This window comes from Colossoma macropomum, unplaced genomic scaffold (assembly GCF_904425465.1).
Source record: "Colossoma macropomum unplaced genomic scaffold, Colossoma_macropomum, whole genome shotgun sequence".
Lineage (NCBI taxonomy): Eukaryota > Metazoa > Chordata > Actinopteri > Characiformes > Serrasalmidae > Colossoma > Colossoma macropomum.
This window is the reverse complement of record NW_023495319.1, coordinates 19,118-45,029: the sequence shown is the minus strand read 5'-3', so window position 1 is coordinate 45,029 and position 25,912 is coordinate 19,118. Positions and strand designations below refer to the sequence as shown.

Below are 25,912 nucleotides of genomic sequence, written 5' to 3'. Positions count from 1 at the left end.
AACTCCCTCAGTTCAGACTCTCTGAAGGACTCACTGTGAAGAATGAAGCTTCCCCCCATCTCACCGCCGCACTGACAAACGACTGACTGAAGAAACTTACCGTCCTCCAGCTGAACAGACCTGTTTACTGTAGGACTGTAATCAATCTGCAAAGGTGAGTAACAACTACTTACAATTATTTATGAAGTTACATTATATTTTACTGGATTTGACTTTTCTAAGTATGTCTTAAAATAATTATCACTCTTAAAAAAGCTGGTTCTTTAGTAAAGAACATGGCTCTAGACACCTTGTCCAGTGAAATTATCTTAATTCTAGTTGATATGTCTAATATTTTTATTTTGAGATAGTTGTGCACTTATTATAAGATTACTGAGTTTATTTCTCAACATTTTCTTACGTATTTAAGTAAATTTATTGAGTAAAATTGTCTCACTATACTGGCAGATAATTTTTTCTGGCTTCAAGCTCATTTTTAAAACAAGCAAAATCATCAGTATAGTGAGACCATTTTACTGAATAAAATTAGGAAAAGTGAGTAAAAAACAACTAAAAATGTTTGGAAATAATTTAAAAAATTTACCTGACAAGATACTGTTTTTTGCAGTGTATATAGAGCCATGAACAAACGCTTTCCATGATTAAATGATTCTTTCCATCGTCGAAGGTTCTTACCCTAACCTTTTTGAAAATGGTTCCATATAGCACCCAAAAGGGTTCTGCTACAAGCTTGACATCGTAACAATAGAAGAACCCTTTTAGTGTTGTATAGAACTATTTTCTTTACTAAAGAACCCATGAGGAACCATCTTTTCCAAGTGTATTATTTACTTCTACTAATCTACTTTTTTAGTCAGTAATATTTAGTTCTCTTTTCTGGGTTTAATGTGGTTCTGCTGTATCGGTTCAGCTCCTGTTCTGCTTTACTGCTGATCTCTCTTCTCACTCTGGAGCTTTAGTGTTTTATTTTACACCAAAATGGTCCAAAAAGAGAAGAAAAGAGTCGTACAGTTCCTTCAGTTCCTCTGCTAAGAGGTGCTGGATGGACTGAGAGGTTCCAGTGAAGCTCTGTTACAGAAACCTGATTTGATTCTGTTTTTTTTTTACTATAGTTTAGTTTTAGTAGCTATTTCTTCTACTTGCGTCACTATTTCACTAACGTAATAAGGGTGGGTTTAGGCTGCGCTTCACGCCTCTGTTTGTTACAGCTCTTCCGTAAGCAGACTAACAGTCACACCAGTGCACATACACAGGAGGCTACGACATACAGATACAAAAACAAAGACGAGCCTTAATCCTCTGTAGTTTTCCTTTGTGAGGGTGTTTCCCACTGATGTGTCAGAGAAACAGAGATTTCAGGCTCTTCTGTTGCTCAAATCGAGGTCTAAGATCAATGCTGTGGCATATTGATAAAGGGTCACATGTCTATGGCCGTTGTGTCAGGCTCAGCAGCTCCTGTGGTAAAGCTGAATATAAATATAGACTAAACTTTATCTTTATTAGCCATCTGTTTTCTTTCCATCTGTTGCTCCCCCTGTTTATTCAAACAGTATTTATTTACATTTGGAGACACCATTTTTTCTAAATTCAGAATAATTAAGTGTTTAAGATGTAAACAGAGTGGTTCAGAGCGGTTCAGAGTGGTTCAGAGTGGTTCAGAGCGGCTCAGAGTCGTTCAGAGTGGTTCAGAGTGGTTTGGTGTGAAACGCTCCCTTCTAGAGAAACATACCGAGTCAGAACTGTTCACAGTGGTGGTGATAGGAACCAGACGTCCACCTCTAAAAGCTCCCTCACAGAAAGTTCCTACAGTAAATGGTTATGAATTCACTGCCTGATGACTGAGACACTGTTTTATGATAGTTTTAAGAAAATTTTGGCCCAAAACATAGAACTCCATTCATGACATATAATATGCAGGGCGCTGTGAGGCAAAATAGTTCCTAAAGAACCATTATTTTACTCAACATGTTTCAAATTCAGCATAGAAACAGTAATTGTGCCTTAAAATAAGCAGTTCTCTATAAGGCAAGGCTATTTATAGAGCACCTTTCATACACTGCGGTCACTCAAAGTGCTTTACAAATGAGAAAATACAAAGATAATTGAAATAAAAAAATAAAAAAGTACACAAAGTAAAGAAGAATAAAAATTAAAAACATACTTAAAACAACAGATTTAAAAAAAAAGAAATTTGGAGGCTCCCGAGTGGCGCAACCGTCTAAGCGTTGGCCCTCATCAGGAGATCACGAGTTCGGTCCCTGGTGATGCTGCAGCCGTCCGTAGCCGGGAGTCCGAGAGAGCACAATTGGCCTCGCTCTCTCTGGGTGGGCAGGATGCCCCCCCCCATCACTCAGCGCGATGCTAGTCGTAACAGATCTGGCGGTTGGCGCTTTCCTCCGAGCGCGTTCAGCTGTCCAGTGACGTTGCGTGAGCGGCAGCTCGAAAAGAAGCGGTGGTTGGTTTCACAGGTCTCGGAGGAAGCCTGTGTTAGCCTTCACCCTCCTAGCGCTTCACCCTCCTAGCGCTGATAGCATCGTGTGATTGGGGGAGTCCTAACTAGCGGGTGGAATTGGAGACGACTAAATGGGGGAGAAAATCGGGTAAAAGAATAAATTTTAATATACATTACAAGTGAGAACAGTAGAGTGCCATTAGAGGAGAGAGGTGCAGTAGAGCTAACAGTGTTTTAAACTGAGCTGAAATCCAGTAGAGGGTGTGTTGACTTATTTTCACTTAGAAAATCAACACAACTTGTCATTTGACTGGGGGGTGCACAAACTTTTGCATACTACTGTACCAAAAAGGATTAGCACAGAGCTGCTTTATGATAGACTAAAGCTTTACTTTGTTAAAAATAAAATAAAAATGAAAATCAGTCCGGGCGGCACGGTGGTGCAGTGGGTAACGCTGTCGCCTCACAGCAAGAATGGTCTGGGTTCGATTCCCGGCCGGGTGACCAGGGTCGTTTCTGTGTGGAGTTTGCCTGTCCTCCCCCTGTCTGCATGGGTTTCCTCCGGGTACTCCGGTTTCCTCCCACAGTCCAAAAACATGCAGTCAGGCTGATTGGACATACTAAAATTGCCCCTAGGTGTGAGTGTGTATGTCTGTCTGTCTGTCTGCCCTGCGATGGACTGGCGACCTGTCCAGGGTGTATCCTGCCTTCCGCCCAATGACAGCTGGGATAGGCTCCAGCATCCCACCGTGACCCAGAAGGATAAGCGGTTTAGATGATGGATGGATGGATGAAAATCAGTCAATATGACTGAAAAAACACTACACTTGAGAAGGAGAAAAGTCCCCAAACTTTGAATGGGCAGAGTACGATGAATGAGTAGAGGAGAGCTAATCCAGGGTAAAGTGTAGATTTTTAAGTCGAACATGCTTTGGGTCAGTTTCTCATGTTCTCATGTTCTCATAGTAACGTCATCTGTGAGTTTTCACAGCAATCAGACAGATGGTTCTGCAGAGTCACCCTGAAGTCTGTTTTATGCTGTAAAAGTAACTCTTTTTCATCATAAGTGCCTCTGAGAGCGAGTCAGGCTGAAGTACAGCCTCCACACTGGTGGAAGACCCCTACAGTAAGCGAAAGATCGTGTCAGTGTTATATAGCAGGGTTCACATAAAGTAATTGCCGTATTTTAACGCTTGTCTGGTTGAAACAATCAACTGCATTCACATCAATTAATCAGACGTTTCTGTTACGTTTAACTCTGTTGACTCAGTTAACGTTGTAACACTCGCTCCACTTTCAGCTGCATTGTTTGTAAACAGTTTGTGCTGAAAACAAAGTTTTCTTTTTCATTTTTAAAGAAGCTGCTTATAAAAATATCTTATCATCTCGAAAACCTTTACATTCAGTGAACTTTGCTGGGATGTTAGGCTGATTCGTTCCTTCAGGACGCTGTAACTGAACAGGTGATACCCTCTTCACATTGCTGTTTTTCTCTGACCAGACGTCCACAGATGCCTCCCAAGAACAAGCGGGTCAAGAAGGACTCCGCAGGGTCTCCGAGTGACCCTGTGAAGTTCCAGGGTCAGGACTTCCAGAAGCTGTGCCAGGATTACATTAACAAACAAATCAAGTTCATCGATGAGACGTTTCCTCCAGAGAAGCGCTCCATCGGTACGGGCCTGCTGTCCCAGAGTGACATGGCCAAAGTGGTGTGGAAGAGGCCGTCGGTACGTCCAGCCTTACTGAACCTTTTACTAATCCTCTACTAAATGTTTATATTCATGTTATGCTATGAAAGTTATTGTGTTATGCTATGTTTGTGATCCTGACCTTAGTCCTCTCCAGGGTCAGAGTGGGTCAAAACGTTTAGATTGTGGGCGGGAACGGGTCGAAACCTTTATGTTGAAGGTAGGAGCGGGTCAAAACGTTTATGTTACAGGTGGGTGAGGGTCAAAACCCTTAGGTTGCGCGTGAGAGCGGGTCAAAATGGTTAGGTTGTGGGCGGGACAAAATGCTGAGGTTGCAGGTCGAAACATTTATGTTGCTGGTGGGAGCAGGTCAAAACATTTAGGTTGTGGGCAGAAGCAGGTCAAAATGGTTAGGTTGCGGACGAGAGCAGTTCAAAATGTTTAGGTTGCAGGCTGGAGCAGGTCAAAATGGTTAGGTTGCGGGTGAGAGCAGGTCAAAATGGTTAGGTTGCGGGTGAGAGCAGGTCAAAATGGTTAGGTTGCGGGTGAGAGCGGGTCAAAATGGTTAGGTCTCGGGTGAGAGCGGGTTAAAATGGTTAGGTTGCGGCTGAGAGCGGGTCAGAATGGTTAGGGTGCGGGTGAGAATGGGTCAAAATGGTTAGGGTGCGGTTGAGAGCGGGTCAAAATGGTTAGGTTGCAGGGGAGAGCGGGTCAAAATGGTTAGGTTGAGGGTGAGAGCGGGTCAAAATGGTTAGGTTGCGGGTGAGAGCGGTCAGAATGGTTAGGGTTCGGGTGAGTATGGGTCAAAATGGTTAGGGTGCGGTTGAGAGCGGGTCAAAATGGTTAGGTTGCAGGGGAGAGCGGGTCAAAATGGTTAGGTTGAGGGTGAGAGCGGGTCAAAATGGTTAGGTTGCGGGTGAGAGCGGGTCAGAATGGTTAGGTTGCAGGGGAGAGCGGGTCAAAATGGTTAGGTTGAGGGTGAGAGCGGGTCAAAATGGTTAGGTTGCAGGTGAGAGCGGTCAGAATGGTTAGGTTGCGGGTGAGAGCGGTCAGAATGGTTAGGGTGCGGGTGAGTATGGGTCAAAATGGTTAGGTTGCGGGTGAGAGCGGGTCAAAATGGTTAGGTTGCGGGTGAGAGCAGGTCAAAATGGTTAGGTTGCGGGTGAGAGCAGGTCAAAATGGTTAGGTTGCGGGTGAGAGCAGGTCAAAATGGTTAGGTTGCGGGTGAGAGCGGGTCAGAATGGTTAGGTTGCGGGTGAGAGCAGGTCAAAATGGTTAGGTTGCGGGTGAGAGCAGGTCAAAATGGTTAGGTTGCGGGTGAGAGCGGGTCAGAATGGTTAGGTTGCGGGTGAGAGCAGGTCAAAATGGTTAGGTTGCGGGTGAGAGCAGGCCAAAATGGTTAAGTTGCGGGTGAGAGCGGGTCAAAATGGTTAGGTTGCGGGTGAGAGCGGGTCAGAATGGTTAGGTTGCGGGTGAGAGCAGGTCAAAATGGTTAGGTTGCGGGTGAGAGCAGGCCAAAATGGTTAAGTTGCAGGTGAGAGCAGGTCAAAATGGTTAGGTTGCGGGTGAGAGCGGGTCAGAATGGTTAGGTTGCGGGTGAGAGCGGGTCAGAATGGTTAGGTTGCGGGTGAGAGCAGGTCAAAACGGTTAGGTTGCGGACAGAACAAAATGCTGAGGTTGCAGGTGAGTATGACAAAGTGTTTAGGTTACAGCTGGGTGCGAGACAAAGTGTTCAGACTGCAGGTGGGGGCGGAGAAACGGTGTAGATTTTCTGTGAGAGCTGGATGAACAAGAATCACACAGGCCTTAACAGCAGCTAGTAAAAGATAATCACTTAATTCATGCACACAACAGAGTACAATGAACTGAATGAACTCCACTGTCGTTAGTTTCTCCTGAACGTGCTGCGCTCAGAAGGAACCGGAGTGAAATGCTTTTTTCTTCACCACAAACTTTTACAACAAAGTAAACTACTAATACCAAACTATCATGAGTGTGCTGTCTGCTGTGTGCACGATGCTGTTAGCGTCGCTCATGTCAGGGAACTACCTGTGTGGTTGCACAGCCGGCTGATGGAATGAAAATGGTTAAGGTTAACGTCAGAATGTGTTGACTTTCAGTGTCACTGGGCTTTTACCCTGAGGATACACATACCACAGCTGGGGAACCACTGCTCTACAGAGAACACACCTCTGCATAATTTAATGCACAATTACTGTTTATTTGCTGAATTTAACATACTGAAAAATAAATATAAAACAAAATAGATAAGATAAAATAAAATCTGGCTTTTTTATAGTTATATTTATTTATATTTTATATTTTATGTTTTATTTTAAATGTTAAATGTTAAACTCAACAATGAAATAGAAATTGTGCACTAAAACATGCAGAAAAATGGCGTATCTGAGTTTGATTCCTATAGAGGATGTGCTAACTTATTTTCACCAAACATAGGCTTTACACATACAAGAACTACCAGTGCTAAATTATGATTAATAGCACAATTTTTTTCTATTAAATTTCAGCTGGTATTCTTTTCAAAGGATCATTATATCCAAAATTCAAACAAATGAACCTTGAATCTGCTCTTTCTAGACAATTTCTATGACTCTGAAATAAATTAATTATAATCTTCTAATTTGAAAGGTTTAATTCCAAAATGCTGTATATCTGCAGCAGTGTTGAATATGATAAGTTTTTTTTAAAAAAAACAGCTGATGTACAATGGGAAAACACATTTTGGTGCAATTAAACATCGTATAGCACTGATATTAATTGTGTAAAGTCCATTTCTACAATGTACATCATGAAAAAAGAACATGAAAGTTGTCTATAATATGTTTTTCAATAAAACCCTTCATTTATATTAAAATTATATATAATGTTCACTGGAGACTCTAATTAGAAGGCCACCAAGTTATAGAAGTAGTGTTGGAAAAATGTATCACATTTGAGAATGAACTGTGTGAATTATGTGTGAAAGTAAAAAGCTCTTCATTCTTCTAGAAAACTAGAGTCTTAACTTGGCCTTTGTTGTGCTGAGAGCTTAGATCAGTGATCAGCTCTACTTGTACAGACACATATTCCAACATGCCTTCACGACGCATCACTTCAGTCCCTCTAATGAGACGCTGAGCGAGTTTAAACCTGCAGCTGTAGACCTTCTTCACTAAAGCTAACACTGTTCAGACTGTTCTTCACATACAGAAGCAGAAAAGCTTATTAAAAGGATATTTTTAACATTTCTAAATAGTTCAGTGGTTGAGATGTAATCAGAGTGATTCAGAGTGGTTTGGTATGAAATGGTTGTGGTGATGGGAACCAGGGGTCACCATGACTACAACACAAATATAGACATTTTATTTACTATCCAGAACCACCAGTGAACCTACACGAGTCTTCTGAGTTTATATGGAATGTTGATGATGGAAAATAGTGGAAAATCTGAAATAATACGTTTCCTTTGGGGACTATTTTGCCTCACAGCGCCCTGCATGTATCCCTCCACCATGAATGGAGTTTAAGTTCTCTAAACTATCATAAAACAGTGTCTCAGTCATCAGGCAGTGAATTCATAACCATTTCATGTAGGAACTTTCTGTGAGGGAGCTTTTAGAGGTGGACGTCTGGTTCCTATCACCACCACTGTGAGCAATTCTGACTCAGTAAGTTTCTCTAGAAGGGAGAGTTTGACATACAACCACTCAGACCTCACATTCTAACCATTCAATTATGCAGAAATTGAGACAATTCAGTGCGGTTCCCCTTTTAAGAAGCAACAAGTACAAAACTGGTCTGTGTCTAAACTCATATTTGACACTTCTGTGACTTCTTCTCTCTTCTTCTGTCAGGAACTGGTGGAAGACCCCTGTCTAATCGTAGATGGCGAGTCCAGGTTTGACTTCGCTCAAGGAGAACTTGGTAACTTGATTTTTCATGCACTGGTCTTTAACCCTCTCGGGTCCATGAGCTCACCCACATGCCAAATCCAGTTTCTGTATCTGTGTCTGTATCTTTGTGATGATCCAGCTCAGAAATCCGGTTTAAACACTTCCTGAATCTGTAGAGTCGCCCTTTCCGTTCCATCTTATCACGAGATCATACGAGACTCACATCCGGAGTTATGAGCCTATGAAGAGGGGCTGAGATACACGTCATCTGCCTCTCACCGTGTGGAGCTGGTGGATTCGTGTGTCCGTCTACATTCTGTGTGAAAGTGAGATGTGAGTCCTAATGGAGTCTCTAAGGTGTAAGTCCAAGTCGAGTCTCGAGTCTCTGAGGTTAAAGTCTGAATCAAGTCTCATGTCTCTAAGGTGAGAATCTGAGTCGAGTCTCTGAGGTGAGAGTCTGAGTCGAGTCTCAAGTCTCTGACGTGTGAGTCCAAGGCCAGTCTCTGAGGGGAGAGTCAAAATTGAGACTTGAGTTTCTGAGGTGTGAGTCCGCGTTGAGTATCTGAGGTGTAAGTCCGAGTCTGAGTCTCGAGTCTCTGAGGTTAAAGTCTGAGTCAAGTCTCGGGTCTCTGAGGTGGAAGTCTGAGTCAAGTCTTGAGTTACTGAGGTGAGAGTCTGAGTCGAGACTTGAGTCTCTGAGGTGAGAGTTCGAGTTGAGTCTCGATTCTCTGAGGTGAGAGTCTGAGTCGAGTCTCGAGTCCTTGAGGTGAAAGTCCAAGGCGAGACTCTGAAGGGGAGGTCTGAGTCAAGACTTGAGTCTCTGCGGTGAAAGTTCAAGACGAGTCTCGAGTCTTTGAGGTGAAAGTCCAAGGCGAGTCTCTGAGGGGAGGGGAGAGTGAGAGTCGAGACTTGAGTCTATGAGGTCCGAGTACAAGTCGAGTCTCGAGTCTCTGAAGTGAACGTCTGAGTCAAGTCTCGAGTCTCTGAGGTGAGAGTCTGAGTCGAGTCTCTGAGGTTTAAGTCCGGAGTTATGAGCCTATGAAGAGGGGCTGAGATACACGTCATCTGCCTCTCACTGTGTGGAACTGGTGGCTTGGTGTGTCCCTCTACATTCTGTGTGAAACTGACCAATGGACACTCAGGAAATCACTAAGCACTGACCATCACGCCGGAAACCCTTCATTCTTCATTCGGTCCACATCGGAGACTCATGTGAAACGGCGTGCAGAGAGTTTACAGCTGCTGAAGCTGCTGCAGCGGGTTTGGAAAGTAGTGATGAAGATAACGGAGCATTTAGATATGAAACATATGAGGCTCATGTTATATAGTATATGAATCTTCTTAAATTAAAGGAGGATTTAAGAAGATACGCACAAATCGAGAGAATGACCTCAAATGACCCCAGAGGGTTAAGAGTGGGCAATACGTTGTCACTATCATGAAACTACATCAAGATGAGGCTGTATATAACCATAGTTTTTACTAAATAACTTTTAGAGAATCCCCTTTTTGGGGTTTAGAACACTTTGAATCATAAAAGGACAGACTGAAGCCAATTTAATGAAATGCATAGTTCTGTTGAGCCACATTCAAAACCATTGTAAAATACTAAATTTGCACCCAGTTCTGAGCACCTCACAACAAATGAATTCTATTTTATTGCACCAAATCAAGAAAATTCCTTGTGCTTTAATGGATTGCTTTAATCTTTGCACTGAGTACTAAGTGTACACATGAAGTAAGAACCCAGTTTTGTTTACACCATTAAAAATCCCAGGCTTACTATATACTAAGGCTTATTATTCAGTAACTACAGGGACTTCAATGCAAACTGACTGAGTTATTCTTAGGTTGTAAAAGTGTGCAATAAAATTTGGGCCCTGACTAGTTAAGGGGTTAAACTGAGGGGCAGATGACTTATTTTCTTAACTACAATGAAGCTGGTCAGCTAGCTAACAGGCTAAACAACTCTTCCTTTAATATCACAGGCTTGAACTGAAGCATGGAGTATACTATGGCCAGATCTCACAAGAGAAACATGCAACCAGGTCTGTGGCAACAAACCCAAAAGAAGCAACTTTGACTCTAAAAAATTTTATTTGGATGCAGGAGGCAGCATTTTAATTCCTATGTAGTGCACTATGATGGGAGTGTGGGAAGATGGGCAAACAGCACTGTTAGCTTGGTGCTAAATACTAAATCAGCTTTTTATCAAAGAACATCAGCAAGATCAGAGTTGTTGTGACAAAAGCAGACCTGGATAAACTCATCCACACCTTTATGTTTAACAGGATTGATCACTGTAATGGTCTCCTAACTGGACCCTAAAAAAAGACCATCAAACAGCTTCAGATGGTTCAGAATGCAGCTGCCAGAGTCTCACTAGGAGTAAAAGAAGACCCCCCAATTCTTAGATCCTTACGCTACCAGTCTGTTCCAGAATAGACTTTAAGGAGCTGTTACTGCTCTATAAATGTCTGAATGGTGCAGGAGCAGCGTATTTATCTGACCTGCTGCAGCGATATGAGCCGAGCTGAACTCTCAGATCATTAGGAACTGGTCAGTCAGTCCTGCCGAAGGTGAAGACTAAACATGGAGAAGCAGTGTTTAGATACTATGCTGCTCTTAAATGGACGCAGTGGACAGAGAGCATTAGAAGAGTCCCGACACTGGACACTTTAAATCAGCCTGAAAACGATCCTGTCTGAGCAGCTTTCAGCTCAGTTTAAACACTGTTAGCATTTCTAGCCCCTTTTTCCTCTGTAACACTTTTTTCAATCCTAATCTGACTTTAAGTTTTTAATTTGATTAAAATTCTATTCTAATTTAATTTCTAAATTGATTTTTAATTTAATAATAATAATTTTAAATGTATTGTTTTAATCATGTTTTAACTGTTTTTAATGTTGTTTTTATGTTTTTCTATTTGTGCTTACTTTACTATTTTTAAACAAATCTGACTCTGAATTTTCTCATTTGTAAAGCACTTTGAATGACAGCAGTGTTTGAAAGGTGCTATATAAATAAACTTGCCTTGCCTTAATAAGACTGGAAATCCCATAGAGGCGCTAACGGTAATTAAGACTGTCATCACGGTGGTAATTTCTGTGACCAAAATGTACTTATAAAGTGAAGGTTTTGGCATTAAACAGTGCTATATTACGACAAGCTCAGGGCAATATACAGTGATGAGACAATGAACGTTCCTCTTCACATTCAGAAGCCCATGACTGCTTAGCAGCAATACCACACTCTACAGGAACTATATGTCCTGACTGAATACTTGTTTATCTAGATTATTATTGATAGCTTTAATTATTTAGTGAAATTGTGTGTGTTGTATCAAATCACTGGATTCACTGGATTCACTCTTGAGCTGCCAACTGTGAGAAAAGGCTCCCGTAATTGTTCAGGAGACTCTAAGTGATCTCTCAACACCAACTAGTGCTCCCAAAAAACTGTCCATAAACTCAGCCGGTTATGTCACTCTCTGTGTCTGTAATGTAGTCCTGACTGGCTAAGGTATAGAATCCACACGGGGGGGGTTGGTTTAACACACTGTTACAACTAAGACCCCCAAAGTAAACAATCAGAGGACTCTATATTCCCCCCATATGCATTTAACAGGCCTCAGTTTTGGGTTTTTTAAGCACAGATTAATCAGAAATGTACTGTAGTTAATTAAAAATAAAATAAACAAAGTGCCTAAAATACATTTAAGTTTTATAGTACATTTTTTCTGTTTTTTAATTTATTTATTTATTTTTTTTCTAGGAAACTGCTGGTTTCTAGCTGCGGTCGCTGCCATCACATTCCAGAAGGAGATCATGGATCGGGTGGTTCCAGGAGATCAGTCGTTTGGGAAGGATTATGCAGGAATGTTTCGATTCAGGGCAAGTACATCAGTCCTGTTCTGTTTACGAGGGCAAGTACATTAACCCATGGTTTCACACTCGTTCTGTATAGTGGAGTATTCATATACATCATTACATACGATGTACTGCATTTAACATGAAATATAGGATTACTTCACATCACCTGAGACCACACAGGCAACATCACAAAAATTAAATAATTCAAGTAACAACTTCTTTTTGATGTAAAAATTGTGCCATAAAGACATTTTTGGTTATGATTTTTTATTTGCTCATATTAGAGTGTAAATAAAAAATACAAAATGCTTATAGAATTAAAAAATGCTTATAGAGTATAAATAAAATTAATGCCTATTTAATAGAAATAAATAAACGCTTAGAATATGAGTAAAATAAATGCTCACAGAATATCTAATTAGACTGAGCTGAATTTTTTCATTGTATATACAACAACATGAAATTTTAATGCAATATGTAATGTCACAAGTTCAAAATGGCTTCAAAACATAAAATCAATTTTAACACCTGCTTATTGATGTATTTTACCAAAAATGATTCATACTATTTCCATCAGAACTCTACATAAAAAAGAAATTGAAAACTAACAGAAAATGTATCTTTTTAAAGATTCTCTGGCGTAAAAAAGTAAATTAACCTGTGGCAGGGATTTATTAATACAAAATCTGCAGATTAAATATTGGTTGAATTTACACCCAGTTAGAATTTTAGAATTACAGAATATTCATATCAATATTAGCACTTTCTAAACCATTAAACTCAACTTTTAAGAAGCAGTTTACAACCTCACATGGATCAACTTTACAAAGTCAAATACAAAGTTTAAAAGAAAATTTGTAGAAATTTTGCAGGGTTACATGAATTTAGTGCACATTTGTGCTGTGTGTATTTTTTCACTGATATCCATGAGTGAGTTTTTGTGGAATGTAACCTCTAGTTTCCCCAAGAAACTTCATTTTTCTTCTTTGGCTTCTGTTTTCTATTCCCACTGTGATTAGTTTGATTCTCATTTCCGCCCCACAGTTCTGGAGGTCTGGAAAGTGGGTCGATGTCGTGATAGACGACAAACTGCCGACTGTTGATGGAAAACTGATTTTTTTGAACTGCAAAACTTGCAATGAATTCTGGCCCGCCCTGCTGGAGAAAGAGTACGCCAAGTAGGTCTCCTCACTTCCTCTGGACAACATTAGAGACGTTGTGTTCATGTTGAGTTAAATTTTCTTTAAAAGCTACTAAGCTTCTAAATCCCAAAGTCAACACAGCTAATAACACCACAGTGTGAGTGAGAGCTGTTTCAGGATAGATCTGTCACAGTATCAGATCACATTCGTGTATTTATTAACCTCCCATCCAGCATTTTCTGATCATATCAGCCTTTTGATATCAATATGCCATCTATAGATGACACCACATGTTTTAGAGACAAATAAATAAAGAAATGTAATACATTTTTAAAAAACCTAAAAAATAAAATGTAACACACACACACACACACACACACACACACACACACACACACACATATATATATATATATATATATATATATACATATGTAAGTCAATGGAACCAGAATTTTTTCCAAGTCATTTTTGGTCGTTTCTTTTAGGCCATTCATCATGAAATTTACACACAGTGTAAACGGCAACAGGTATTTTCAAATTATGTTAAAAACTGAAAAATGACAAAAATGGAGATACTAAGTTTTCTTCTGACAACAGCTATACATATATATGTATATATATATATAGGTTTTTTTCTTCCCCTATACAGTTATTCATTTATTATTATATCATTATCTACAATGATCTATTTCACTGCTGTCGGAAGAAAACCTAATATCTCCATTTTTGACGTTTCTCAGTTTTTTTTACATAATTAGAAAATGCTTTTTACTTTGTGTGTAAATTTCATGATGAATGGACTAAAAGAAACGACCAAAAATGACTTGGAAAAAATTCTGGTTCCATTGACTTACATTAAAATTAAAGTACGTTTTTTTCTTCTCCCGTAAAGTTACCATTTTGGAGATAAGTTTTTTTTCCAATAACAAGTATATATTTATATATACATACATACATACATATATATATGGAGAGAGAGAGAGAGAGAGAGAGAGAGACACTTTCACTTGTGTGTGTGCTCTGGGGCCAACTTCCTATATTATACTGTAGCGTGTTTGGGAAATACTTCCTGTTTTGAGGTGGTTGTTTCTCACTGGGTTGTTCTCAGTCACTCTTACTGTACGGCGGGGTTAGCCGCGGGGAGAGGGAGAACCGGGGGGGAGGGGGTGAGAGAGAGCTGAGGACGAGGAATATAGATGTAAGTTTGAAGGAGAGAGAAACTGTTAAATTTACTGCAAGAATGCAATCAATTTAAGGTGCTGATCATCTTTTCTCTCCAGCTGGTGTTCTAGCCTAGTCACATTTCACCTCAGCTAACGTTACTAGCCTAGCATACCGTTAAGCTCATAAGCGGTGAGTTTGTTTGTTAGTCAGCTGTACAGCTGGATAGAATATAAAATGTAAACTTAACCTGAACCGGAGATGAACTTAAGCGCTCTGTTAAATCTGCCTCGAGACACACAGGGCTGATTTAATAGGGGAGGAATGGGGACAGTGTTGGTGTCTACCAGGTCTTCCAGGTGGTTGTTAGGAGTTTCATTTTCTCTGTAGCTTTTAATCATTTTTGAGCTCCAGTTTTTAAAACTCCTGTTTTTTCACTTAGTTTCTTTTGACTTTCTCCTTCTTTATGTAAGTTGGCCATATATTGGTAACACTTATTTTGATTGGTGCTTTGTAGATAAAACCTAATCCTAACCCTCACCCTGGCCCTAATCCTAACCCTAATCCTTAACCAAACCCTAATCCAGTGAAGCTCCAGGTACAGGATGGTGTCAGTGTGTCTGTATCAGCTTGTTGAAGATGTTGATGGTCTGTATTAAACCTGTTCTTGTTCAGTTCCTCTCGGTTAAACATCTACAGAGCTGAACTTGGACACAAATACAGTGAAAAACAGCCGAATTCAGCAGATTATAAACACATTTTATTTACACAGTTAATTAAAAGTCTATCCTGCTTTCCGCCCAATGACAGCTGGGATAGGCTCCAGCACCCCACCGTGACCCAGAAGGATAAGCGGTTTAGATGATGTATGTATGTATGTACTAAAAGTCTCTTGATAATCTACTGAATGTCTTCACTGCCGCTACATCGCTGATATGTTGTTGATGTTACTGAGAGTCTGAGGAGTGATTATTTCATCTAAAAAGGACACTCAAAATAAAGCGTTACCCATAAATCTCCTCTCCTCAGAAACCTCTCCTGAAAAATGAATAGCTTACTGGACAGTTTTGACTGGAAATAAATGAAGGGTTCTGTCTGATTTTGCTCTTTACCTCCTGTATAGAGTTTCCAGTGTTTGATATGTTCGTCCTTGTTGACATTAAGTAACTAACTGGCACAGAAAACATCCTCAGTGATAATCTTAACGCTCTTTTTTCCCCAGAGTATGCGGTTCCTATAAAGCCATGCAAGGAGGGTACATTTTTAACGCTCTGAGGGATTTCACCGGGGGGGCGTACAAGACCTACTTCCTGAGCGAAGCTCCGAGTGATCTGTGGGAGCTGATGGACATGGCAGCTCAGACCAAAGCCCTGATGGGCTGTGGAACTCCTCAGGGGGTAAAACCGCCCACCACACCCTCCATTCTCACTGCCCACACTAACAAGCTCAGCATGTCTAAACAGGATGTGAAGGTGATACTGATCTCAGCACTCAGCCTGTGGCAGAGAGACCAGCCAAAAAAAACAGACTCACACTAAAAAGGCTCTGAGAGATGAGCCAGCGTTTCGCCAGTTAGGTGAGAGGTTGTGCCATGCGGGCAGAACTCGAGTACCAGTGTCATTACTGAAAAAGTAATGAGGAGTAATGAGTAGAAGTACAAAAGTAGCAGCTCAAAAAGCATCTTTTGTTCATGCTACACTGTGCATCAAGGGTTCTTTAGCACCTATATAGAGCCATTTCTTTCAGTATTGTGCCAGTTCACACTGAAAATGAACTACAGGGAGATTCACTCGAAAGAGGCCCCGAATATTCTGTAATAACTCTCGCTAGGATGAAGCAATCAGAACGAAACAACGTGCAATGTGCTCTTCAGTGTATGTAGCTTCAAACAAGCCAGGATGCCCCTGCATCGGAGTGATGAGGTAGGCGCCAGACAGCTGGTGGCAGACCCCCCGTACCCCTTCATCACTTCCAGCATCGCATGTGATGCAACTAATTACACGTACGTCAAGGTATGTAGCGTATTTTTGGTTCAGATTGCTTCATCATAGTGTGAGTTACAACAGAATATTCAGGGCCTCTTTCGAGTGAATCTCCCTGCAGTTCAAAGTTCAGTTCATACTAATGAAAATAAACTAGTTCCAGTTCACAGTTCCAAAAATAAACTAGTTCATGTTCATTTGTTTTTTTTTTTAATAAATAGGCCGCTACTCTTTTTCAATAGAACCTCTTTCTACCCATTTATTACCAGCCCGAAATCACTGCTACTCATAAACTAAATGAATTATTCTCTACCTCAGCCTTTAAGTCAGTAATACTCACTGAATGCACTGTTCAATGTTTTCTGTAAGATACCTGCTTTCTTGACGTCTTGTTGGCTGCAAACCAGTCACCAATTTGATGACCAATGGCTTTTCGACCTTAACGTTCGTCAAAGGCTGCAGATCTTGCACAGTGTAGCTAGTCCAGTACAAGCTTGTCCACTTGTTGGGAAACAAAGGCAGCAGGTCCTTCACAAAATGCTGTGAGCTTAAATTGGGTGGGTAAACTTTGCGGTTGCTGCATCGAAGTCGTTAATGTGTTCTATTATTACAAGCTTGACATCATAACAACAGACAAACCCTTTTTGCTAAATGGAATCATTTTCAAAAAGGTTCTATATAGAACCGTCTGCAGCACGCTCTCCATCAGTATGAAGAACGATTTCGCCATGCAAAGAATAATTTTTTTATGCAAAATGTTCTTTGAGTGTTCCTGGTTCTATATAGAACAATTTTCTTGACTAAAGAATCCTTGAAGAACCATCTTTTATGAGAGTGTACTTAGTAGGATTCCAGTGCATTAGTCCACTTGAAAATTGCACACATTTGACTTTGAACAAAATGTAAAACAAATGTTTAAAAAGTGAAATAGATAAAGAGGGAAAAATGATTCAGACACTGTGTTAAAACAGATTTATGGATATGTGGTTTAAACTCAGAGCTGAAACACATTTGGGACTTTTAACTGATCTTGGACTTTAGACTAAAATCCTTTTGCATCTCAGTACCTTTAGTCAGGGAACATAACTGAACCATAATCCACTGAAATGATATGTTCTAAGCTGTACTGACTCCACACACCCCGTCTCGTCTCCAGGACTTTATTTTACTGTTCTGTTTAAAACATTCGGTTATGAAAAGGTACAAATACGAACTTTTCACCTGGAAACACTTATTTAAGGTTCACAATCAGACCTTAAAACCACTGTTGGAGCTTTGAGGGAACATTTACACTGTTTGTACCTTGATGAACGAAAAATGTACCTGAACAGAACCTTTATTTCTAACAGTGTAGTGAACTTTACAGGGGAACTCCACTGATTTTGCAAAATGACTTAATCATTGAACTGTTTAGTTGTAAACAAAATCATTCAGAGGGGTTTAGTGTGAAATGCACGTTTCTAGAGATATTTAGAGTTAGAATTGTTCACAATTGTAGTTCTAGGAAACAGAAGTCTGTATATCTATACTACAAATATCACCATTTTATCTGCTGTCCAAAATGACCAGCAGACTTACAAGTGTCTTATAAGGTTTTATATGTCACACTAATAGTGGTAAAATACTGCTAAATTCGAAAAATTCACTTTTTGGGCACTATTTTTTCCGTACAACGCCCTGCACGTATCACTTCGCCCTGCAGGCCTTTTGTGTTGTTTGGGTTGGCGGCGCTGCATCACACGATGTCAGCACAACTCAGAGCTTATGTAAGTAACATTGTTCATCAGAGGAGCTGCAATAGATCACAGTTCACCTCGCTGTCCTGCCCTGTAAACTGGTGAGCAGAGTAGCTTGTTGTCGACACCATCAATTTCCATTCACCCTGGGTTCTTCTGCTTTGGCGCCGGTGTTGTATCCAATTCAGTTCCCCCTCAAATTCACGTTCCCTTTGACAGATCAGGTCCTCGGGCAGCGCATTCACTGAACAACGCAGAAGGAAGCCGAAGGTCAAATTTAACATCAGCGTTTTCTTTTCCCAGCTGCTGTTGTAATGTTCTTCGTTTCATGTGCACATGCCTCTCGCTACCCTTCATATTGTATCAAGGCTAATCAAGGCATTAATCCATCCAGCCTCTACCAGCATAGCCTGTACACCTCTGTTCCTCTGTTTTTGGACTAAATGTGGTCTAAAATAAACTGCTAAAGCTCCAAAGTGAGAGGAGTGATCAGCAGTGAACTGTGCTAAAGTGCATGGACCTGACTAATGGGAGTAGCTCACATCTGTGTGTGAGTGTTTTGAGTTCTCCTCGGTAGCTGCTGATTTCAGGTATTGTTTGGAATTTATTGTCATTGGAATAAATCCAGATCACTCCTTAAAGAGAAGTTTCTCAAAAGAACCTGACGTGAACAATTTACCTCTGTTCCCTCCTCCATCACACCTCTCACGGCTCGTAATAGGTCAGACAATTACTGGACGGGTTGAACCAGGTGTGTCGAGGCCAGTAGAGTGTGAAAATATGCACCTCAAAACTCCAGGTGTTGATCTGATGTCGTAGAACTGTTTATTTGTGACGTGAGGAGCCAACATGGGAGTGATGCCTGAGAGAACCGCTTATAATTCTGTGACAAACTTTTCATTGAACTGTTCTTTGAAGAAACGTTTTGGTTAAAATAAATAAATTAATTAAGGCTCTAAACCAATTAAGGGGCCTTTCCTGGAACCAAACCAAAAACAATCTTTTTTTAAATATATTTATTCATTCAACAATTCAGTTGTGGTGTTGAGTAGATGGCCTCAAGACTGGACTGGAACTCGAACTGAGAACCACTTTGTAACAAATCAATAGGACATTTATACGTACATACAGAAAGTATAATTTGTAAAATTATTAAAATTTATGTGTACTTACCATACGTTTATCTATATATTGTTCAGTTCTTTTTTTAAACTAATTTTTCAATAAAAATATTTGTATATTTACTGTAGGTGTTAAATCTGATACTACTTAAATGATGAATATGAATGTTAATTATAAATAGTAAACTGAACAATAAAAATTGGTTTTCTTAAGCATCTAAACACACACACATATATATATATATATACACACATGTAGTGGGGTCCAAAAGTCTGAGCATGAGTGAAAATTGTTCTTTTTTGCATTGATTCCTAATTTAATTAAAATCTTTTCATTACAAATTACATTATCAGCATAACAATCTGAGCTAAAAGTACAATCTTACCCAATTTTCAGATTTTTTTAGTATTTTGTACAGTATGTTCCTGTTTTGCTTTAATGACACTTGAGCTGCCATGAACACAAGTTTGGGATACAGTTTAGGAATAATTGGTCACAGTTCTGTCCCTTGTTGCTTCAGCGTAATTCAGGCTCCCCCTATTATGCTCAGATAACCCCTCCCAGTCTGCCCCCGCAGGGCAAAGGCGTAACAGTTATTTAGGACTGGGTGAAGGAGGTGGGGGGGGGCTGCAGGGGTGTGGTAATGGGATAGTGATAGCATTCGTTCATGTTAATAACAGTAGCGTTAGCTACATGTAACCACTTTGTCTTGGTCCTTAAATCAAACAGCAGCACCAGGGTGGTTCTAAACCTTTACTGGAGTGTCGTCTGTTTGGGTTCAGTCAGAGGAAAGAACAGCAGCTGGTTAGTGTCGTACTTCTCCACTCGTCACCAGAGAAATCACATCAGTACCATGTAATGGTCAGACTGCATGTTAAACAGTACTAGCATAGCTGCATCTGGTAACGAGCAGCCAAGTAAAAAGTAAAACCATAAAATATTCATTCTGTTGTATTTTCAAGTTACTGTACTGCCCCAATGTAGTGGTTATTAAATGACAGTAAGAAAACAAAACCTATTTATATTTAAAAACATTGGAGAAACCATCAGAGCCCATCCTTTCCTTTCGGTTCCAAAACTGGACTGAACTGGACATGTACGCATTTTCTTTTTTTAAAGGAATTCTACTTAAAACTAAAATTATGTTTCTTCAGTTGTTACACGCCTACATGACCAATGTGATGGCCACCCTATTAACACATGGCCTGAGCCACACTGTCACAATATTAGTTACCTCACCTTAACCTTTCATGCTGGTCTAGTGCTGATCTCATGCTGGTTTAGCTGGTCACCCAACGTGGTTAAAATTCAGCAGATTTTGACTGTAAAATTATCTTTATTTCACAGCAAAAGGTGACCACAGTGAAATGGGAAACATTCCCAAAAAACTGAAAATTACAGGCAAACATGGGCAAGAATCCTTTAATATACGTATTCCATAATTGATGTGCAAATGTACAGATTTCAATGATTGATATCATTCATGAAAGCAAGCTGGGCCAGCTTTATCCATCAGAACTGGTTCGTTCCTTTTACTCTTTGGAAATTTTGTTTAAAACACAAAAATGAATCCATTTTCATGTTTTAAACAAGAACACTGTTCAAAAATCTCAAAACAGAGTAAAATATAATCCAAACCTTGACAGCATACAAAACTCAGGTGAGGCTGCCCTCTGGTGTCAAGGGTGGATATTACACCTGGCGTCTGGGAGTCTGAGATTGTCACCAGTGCTTTTAGAATATGACGGTCAGCTGTTATTTATTGGACTGTAGGCTTTCACAGATGTACTAATACAGAACCTGCCCTGCTGAACAAAATTACACAAACCATTAAAAGGTTCTGCTCGTTCCTAGTGGTGTCCAGTAGTCACTAATGGTACTTTGCATTTGTCCTGTTTGGTTGATATCACAGTGTATACATACATAGATACATACATCATCTAAACTGCTTATCCTTCTGGGTCACGGTGGGGTGCTGGGCCTGTCCCAGCTGTCACTGGGCGGAAGGCAGGATACACCCTGGACAGGTCACCAGTTCATCACAGGGCATATCACAGTGTAAAGGACTCTAATGGTTTAACAGGTGTTCTAGGTCTGATTCCAGATGTATCTGATGGTCTTCTGATGGGATCTAAAGGTTTCCTACAGGAAATTAATGGTCTCTAACGGAAACAATTCATTCATATTAGAAAGATAACCATCAGTTTTTAATTCTGATGGTTCTACTGATCTAAATAGTCCTGCACAGTGTTGCAGGAGTGTTTCAAAAACTAGCATTAGGGTCGCTGCCTCGATAAAACTCATTTCTTTTATTTAACGGCTCACTATAACAGTCGACTTCACAACAAAGATCAGAAATCAAGTGCAGGTTTACTGAACATGAGACAGAGTCGCTAGATTTTCCAGGCAGGGTCAAAACCGTAAACACATCACAAAAAATCAGGCAAACAGTCCAAAACCACGACCCAGTTCTCACAGAAGACACACTGGAAAAACACGGCTCAGATCTGCAGGGCGTTTCCAATCAAGACTTTGCAAAGAACACATGCTCACATCCGCCACAGACACTCTCTGATTACGTGCAGGTGTCACCCACAGGTGAGGGAGACCTCTGCTGGCATAGAGGGGAACTGGTGGCAGCAGATGTGACACTAACGGTAAAGCACTTACTTTTGTAAGTGTGTAATTAAACCTGTTCACAGGTTTTAAATAAGGAGAAAGCTGAGCATCTGGAAAAAAGAAGATCGCCAGTGTTAGATTTGTTGAGAATGAGGAACAGAAATCACCATAACATCACGAATGAGGATATTTTGGGTGGCAAGGTGGTGCAGTGGGTAGAGCTGTTGCCTCAGAGCAAGAAGGGCTTGGGTTTGATTTCCGGGCTGGGCGTCCAGGGTCCTTTGTGTCTGGAGTTTGCATGTTCTCCAGGTGCTCCGGTTCGCTCCCGCCGTCCATGCAGTCGAATTGGAGATGCTAAATTGGCCCTAGATGTGTGTGAATGCATTTGTCCATCCTATGCTGGACTGGCGACCTGTCCAGGATGTTTTCTTCTGCCCAATGATTGCTTAGAAACTGTGTGTTTATCATTTCAGAACTTCTTATTGTTCTAATTACATTAGACATCTATAAATACCTGTTGGTATGTAGTATATATATTAAAATCTACACTGTATGTTATCATTATTTATAACTTAATATCGTCTTATATTGGCCTCTAAACGGTAGTTTCTGTGCATTCGATTATCGCCAGCTATGCTTCCCCTGTGTCAGGCAGCAGCAGCCGCAGCCGCCACTATCTTCTTGTTAATGCTCAGATAAGCTTGCGGCTCTGCGGCCTCGCAGATCAGAAGTGATATGAGATAAAGTCTGAAGCCCCTCAGACTGAACGTCATAGGTCTGAAGGTCTGGATTGGGCAGAAGACACACTCTGTTTATTTCGATGTATTTTCAGGAAACCTCTGCTAACACGGTGTTACCCAACGGCATAGTGGAGGGCCACGCCTACGCCGTCACCGGAGTCACCAAGGTGAGACCCAGTTCAATCCACACTGCTGAATTTCAAACATGCTGTTCACCATGACCTACAGATCATGTTTAAATTTGTCCATTACATTCTATATTGTTTTATCTGAATGCGTGACTGATACCATCATGAGCCCCCTTTGTGTATTTGAAAGCCCTGATTTTTGTTTTCTTTTTTAGATATTTGAATCTAAAGATGTGAAATGCATGAAGTTCAAGAATAAAGAGTGTAGTTGACATCTATTTATGAATATATTTCCAAAATGTACAGAAAAAATAAATAAATAAATAATTGAGGTAGTTTTGACTTTGAACTTTGGCAACTAATAAAATACAGAGTACAAATGTTAAAGCCCAATCATTTCATAATTTACATAATATAACATAATCTCTATAATTTCTCTTAGTGCCTTGTCACAAGTGAATTATTTGAATGCATGTCTTTGTTAATATGTTAAAGCTGTATTGTTGATGGGGGGGTTTAACTGGCTGTAGTTGACTGAAGACCAATATTTGTGATTGGAGCAATTCCATTCATGTGTTATGTTGTCACTATTATTCTAAATTGTGGGAAATTGGAAAAAAAAAAAGAAATCAGTTCCATAAAGTAAATGTCCAACAATTTGTCACAATTAATTGTTTCACAATTAATAAGACAAAAACAACCTGAGGAAACACAAATGTTCAGAGCCTTTATCTGCAAATGGAGAAAACTTGGAGCAGTGGTGAATCTTCCCAGAAGTGACCGGCCTACCAAAATTCCTTTAAGAGCAAAGTTACGACTTATTCAGAAAGAAAAAGTACCCAGATGAACATCTAAGGAACTGCAGGCCTCGCTTACCTCAGATAAGGTCAGTGTTAATGATTCTACCGTTAGAAAGAAGCTGGTGGGCAAAAATAGCATCAGTAGGAGAGTCGCAAGGCCAAAACCACTGCTGACCAAAAAGAACATAAAGACTCTTCTCACATTTACTAAAACCACCTTTATGGCCTGAAAACACTTTTTGGAATAATGTTCTGTGGACTGATGAGTCAAAAGTGGAACTTTTCTGAAAACAAGAGTTCAGTTACATCATTCTGTGATCTGAAGGTCAAGCACAATTGCGTTATGCAGCTATACAGTACGAAGTACAAGGGCATGTCCCCCTCTAAATGGTTCAAAAGAAGTCAAAGTCCTAACTTGAACCCCAGTGAGATGCTCTGGCAGGACCTTAAACAGGCAGTTTGAGCTCAAACGCCCTCCAATGTGGCTGAATTGAAGCAATTCCACAAAGAAGAGTGGGTCAAACTTCATCCACAGTTATGGAAAAGACCGATCTCCAGTTTTAGGAAGCAGTGCAGTATGTGAAATATAGAATACAAATGTGGCACTACTTTATCTTCTCCAATTTATTAGAAAAAATATATATGGTAATATAATATACATCGTAATATATTGTGTATCATCAAAACTTCTTAAAGTCTGATGACATCACCCCATATCATCCACCTCTACTGCTAAAGGTGGCAAAACCAGTTACTAAGTTATTGACCAGTTATCTGATACAAAACTGTCATCTTCAATGAAAAAAAAATGATCATTTAAAAAGCTTTGTGTTTCTTTGTGTTCTCTGGACATTATATTTTGTATAAAAATCTCAAACCATGAGGTCAATCAAATACAAAAATAGAGGAAATCAGGAGGGGGCAAATACCTTTTTATACCACTGTCTTTATAGATGCATCCAATAAACATGAAAAATGCAATGAAACATTGCTAAAAAGTGTGCTGGTGTTTGGTGAACAGGTGAAGACTCAGCGTAAAGAAGTGAAACTGGTGCGAGTCTTCAACCCGTGGGGGGAGGGGGAGTGGAACGGAGACTGGAGTGACAAGTAAGAGCTCCTATTTAACATTTTTATTTATCTCACAATCCATTATTACATATGTGAGAATATAATTGTTACCCTTTCAAACTTCACATTTAATATTCAGTTATTATTCCTTATTAAGCCTTATCATTCAATTTCTGCACTGAATTATTCAGTAACTACTATGAATTATTCAGTAATTACTATGAATTACTCAGTATCTACTATGAATTCTTCAGCATTTACTATGACTTTTAGTATTTATTAAGAAATATTCAGAATTATTCAGAATCTATTACAAATTATTCAGTGTATACTATGAATTATTCAGTATCTACTATGAATTATTTAGTATCTACTATGAATTGTTCAGTATCTACTAACACATCAGCTAAGTTATATTACACTGTCAGATTTTTTTATTATATATAGAATTGTACAGTCTGGTAACTGTATTTGTAGGACAGCATGACGAAGCAGAACGTTTTGTTCTGTGTGACAATTCAGGCATCTAATGACTGCAGTGTTGTTTGTTTGTGTTTATTTGATTTGTCTGGTTTGTTCAGGTCACCTCTGTGGGGTAAAGTGAGCGAGGAGGATCGCAAAAAATGGCTGGAAGACAAAAACGATGGAGAATTCTGGTAGGCAGATGACATTAACTCCAAATTACATTTTAAAGTAATGACACTAATAATAATCATTCACTGCTTAAACTGTGGATTTTATTATTCAGTTTTAATCTTAAGACTTCAGTAATTAGTGTGGATTATTCAGTAACTACTAAATTATGTGGTAATTATTCAGGACGTACTATGAATTATCCCGTAACTACTAAGTTATGTAGGTATGACAGTGAGAAACTGATCTGTGGATGCTAAACAAATAAACCTCACTACATTTTCACTGCATGCATTTTTATTTATTTATTTATTTGTTTATTTTCTGCTCCAGGATGTCGATGAAAGATTTCTGCAGGAATTATTCTGAACTGGATATCTGCTGTGTCAGTTCTACATTCCTCAGTGTGCCGCCTCCTGCGCCCAGGTCCCGTCGCGTCCAGCGCTAAGCGAACACATCCGGCCTTTAGCAGCTCTTGTCAATGGCTAATGTACCCTTGCTAATAAATACATATGATGTCTTCATTTACAGCAAAACCCTTCAGCCTTGATTTGACCTTAACCCTGAAATGTACACATTTTAACTAAATTAAGCAGAATATGACAAGCTTTAGATTTCTGTTAACCACATTACATGCCCTTTTTAGGCCAGGAACGAAGGAACTTATCCCTTCATCCTAATAAAAGACTGACAAACAAACCCAGTAGTCGTGTTGTGTTGAATTAGTGAAAGAAGATCCACATACATTAATGTATATGTTTACCCCTTACTTGATCAGCCAAGCTTGGTGTCTGAAGTTTGCTTCTTTAGTTCTAGCACAGAGCTACAAGGCTATGGTGTTAACTGCATGCCTAAAGCATTACACAGTTGCCT

At 39.9% G+C, this 25,912-nt stretch overlaps 1 protein-coding gene across 1 annotated transcript; it reads left to right on the top strand.

The window, feature by feature from the left end:
* LOC118801759 (calpain-1 catalytic subunit-like) lies at nt 1–25,912 on the top strand. The gene is made up of 10 exons (XM_036562121.1): nt 1–154; nt 3,954–4,179; nt 7,995–8,064; nt 11,808–11,926; nt 12,950–13,083; nt 15,434–15,608; nt 22,503–22,577; nt 24,360–24,445; nt 24,988–25,062; nt 25,373–25,912. Exons 2-10 carry the CDS (start codon nt 3,964–3,966, stop codon nt 25,485–25,487), a joined length of 1,065 nt encoding a protein of 354 aa, XP_036418014.1. The 5' UTR covers nt 1–154; nt 3,954–3,963; the 3' UTR covers nt 25,488–25,912.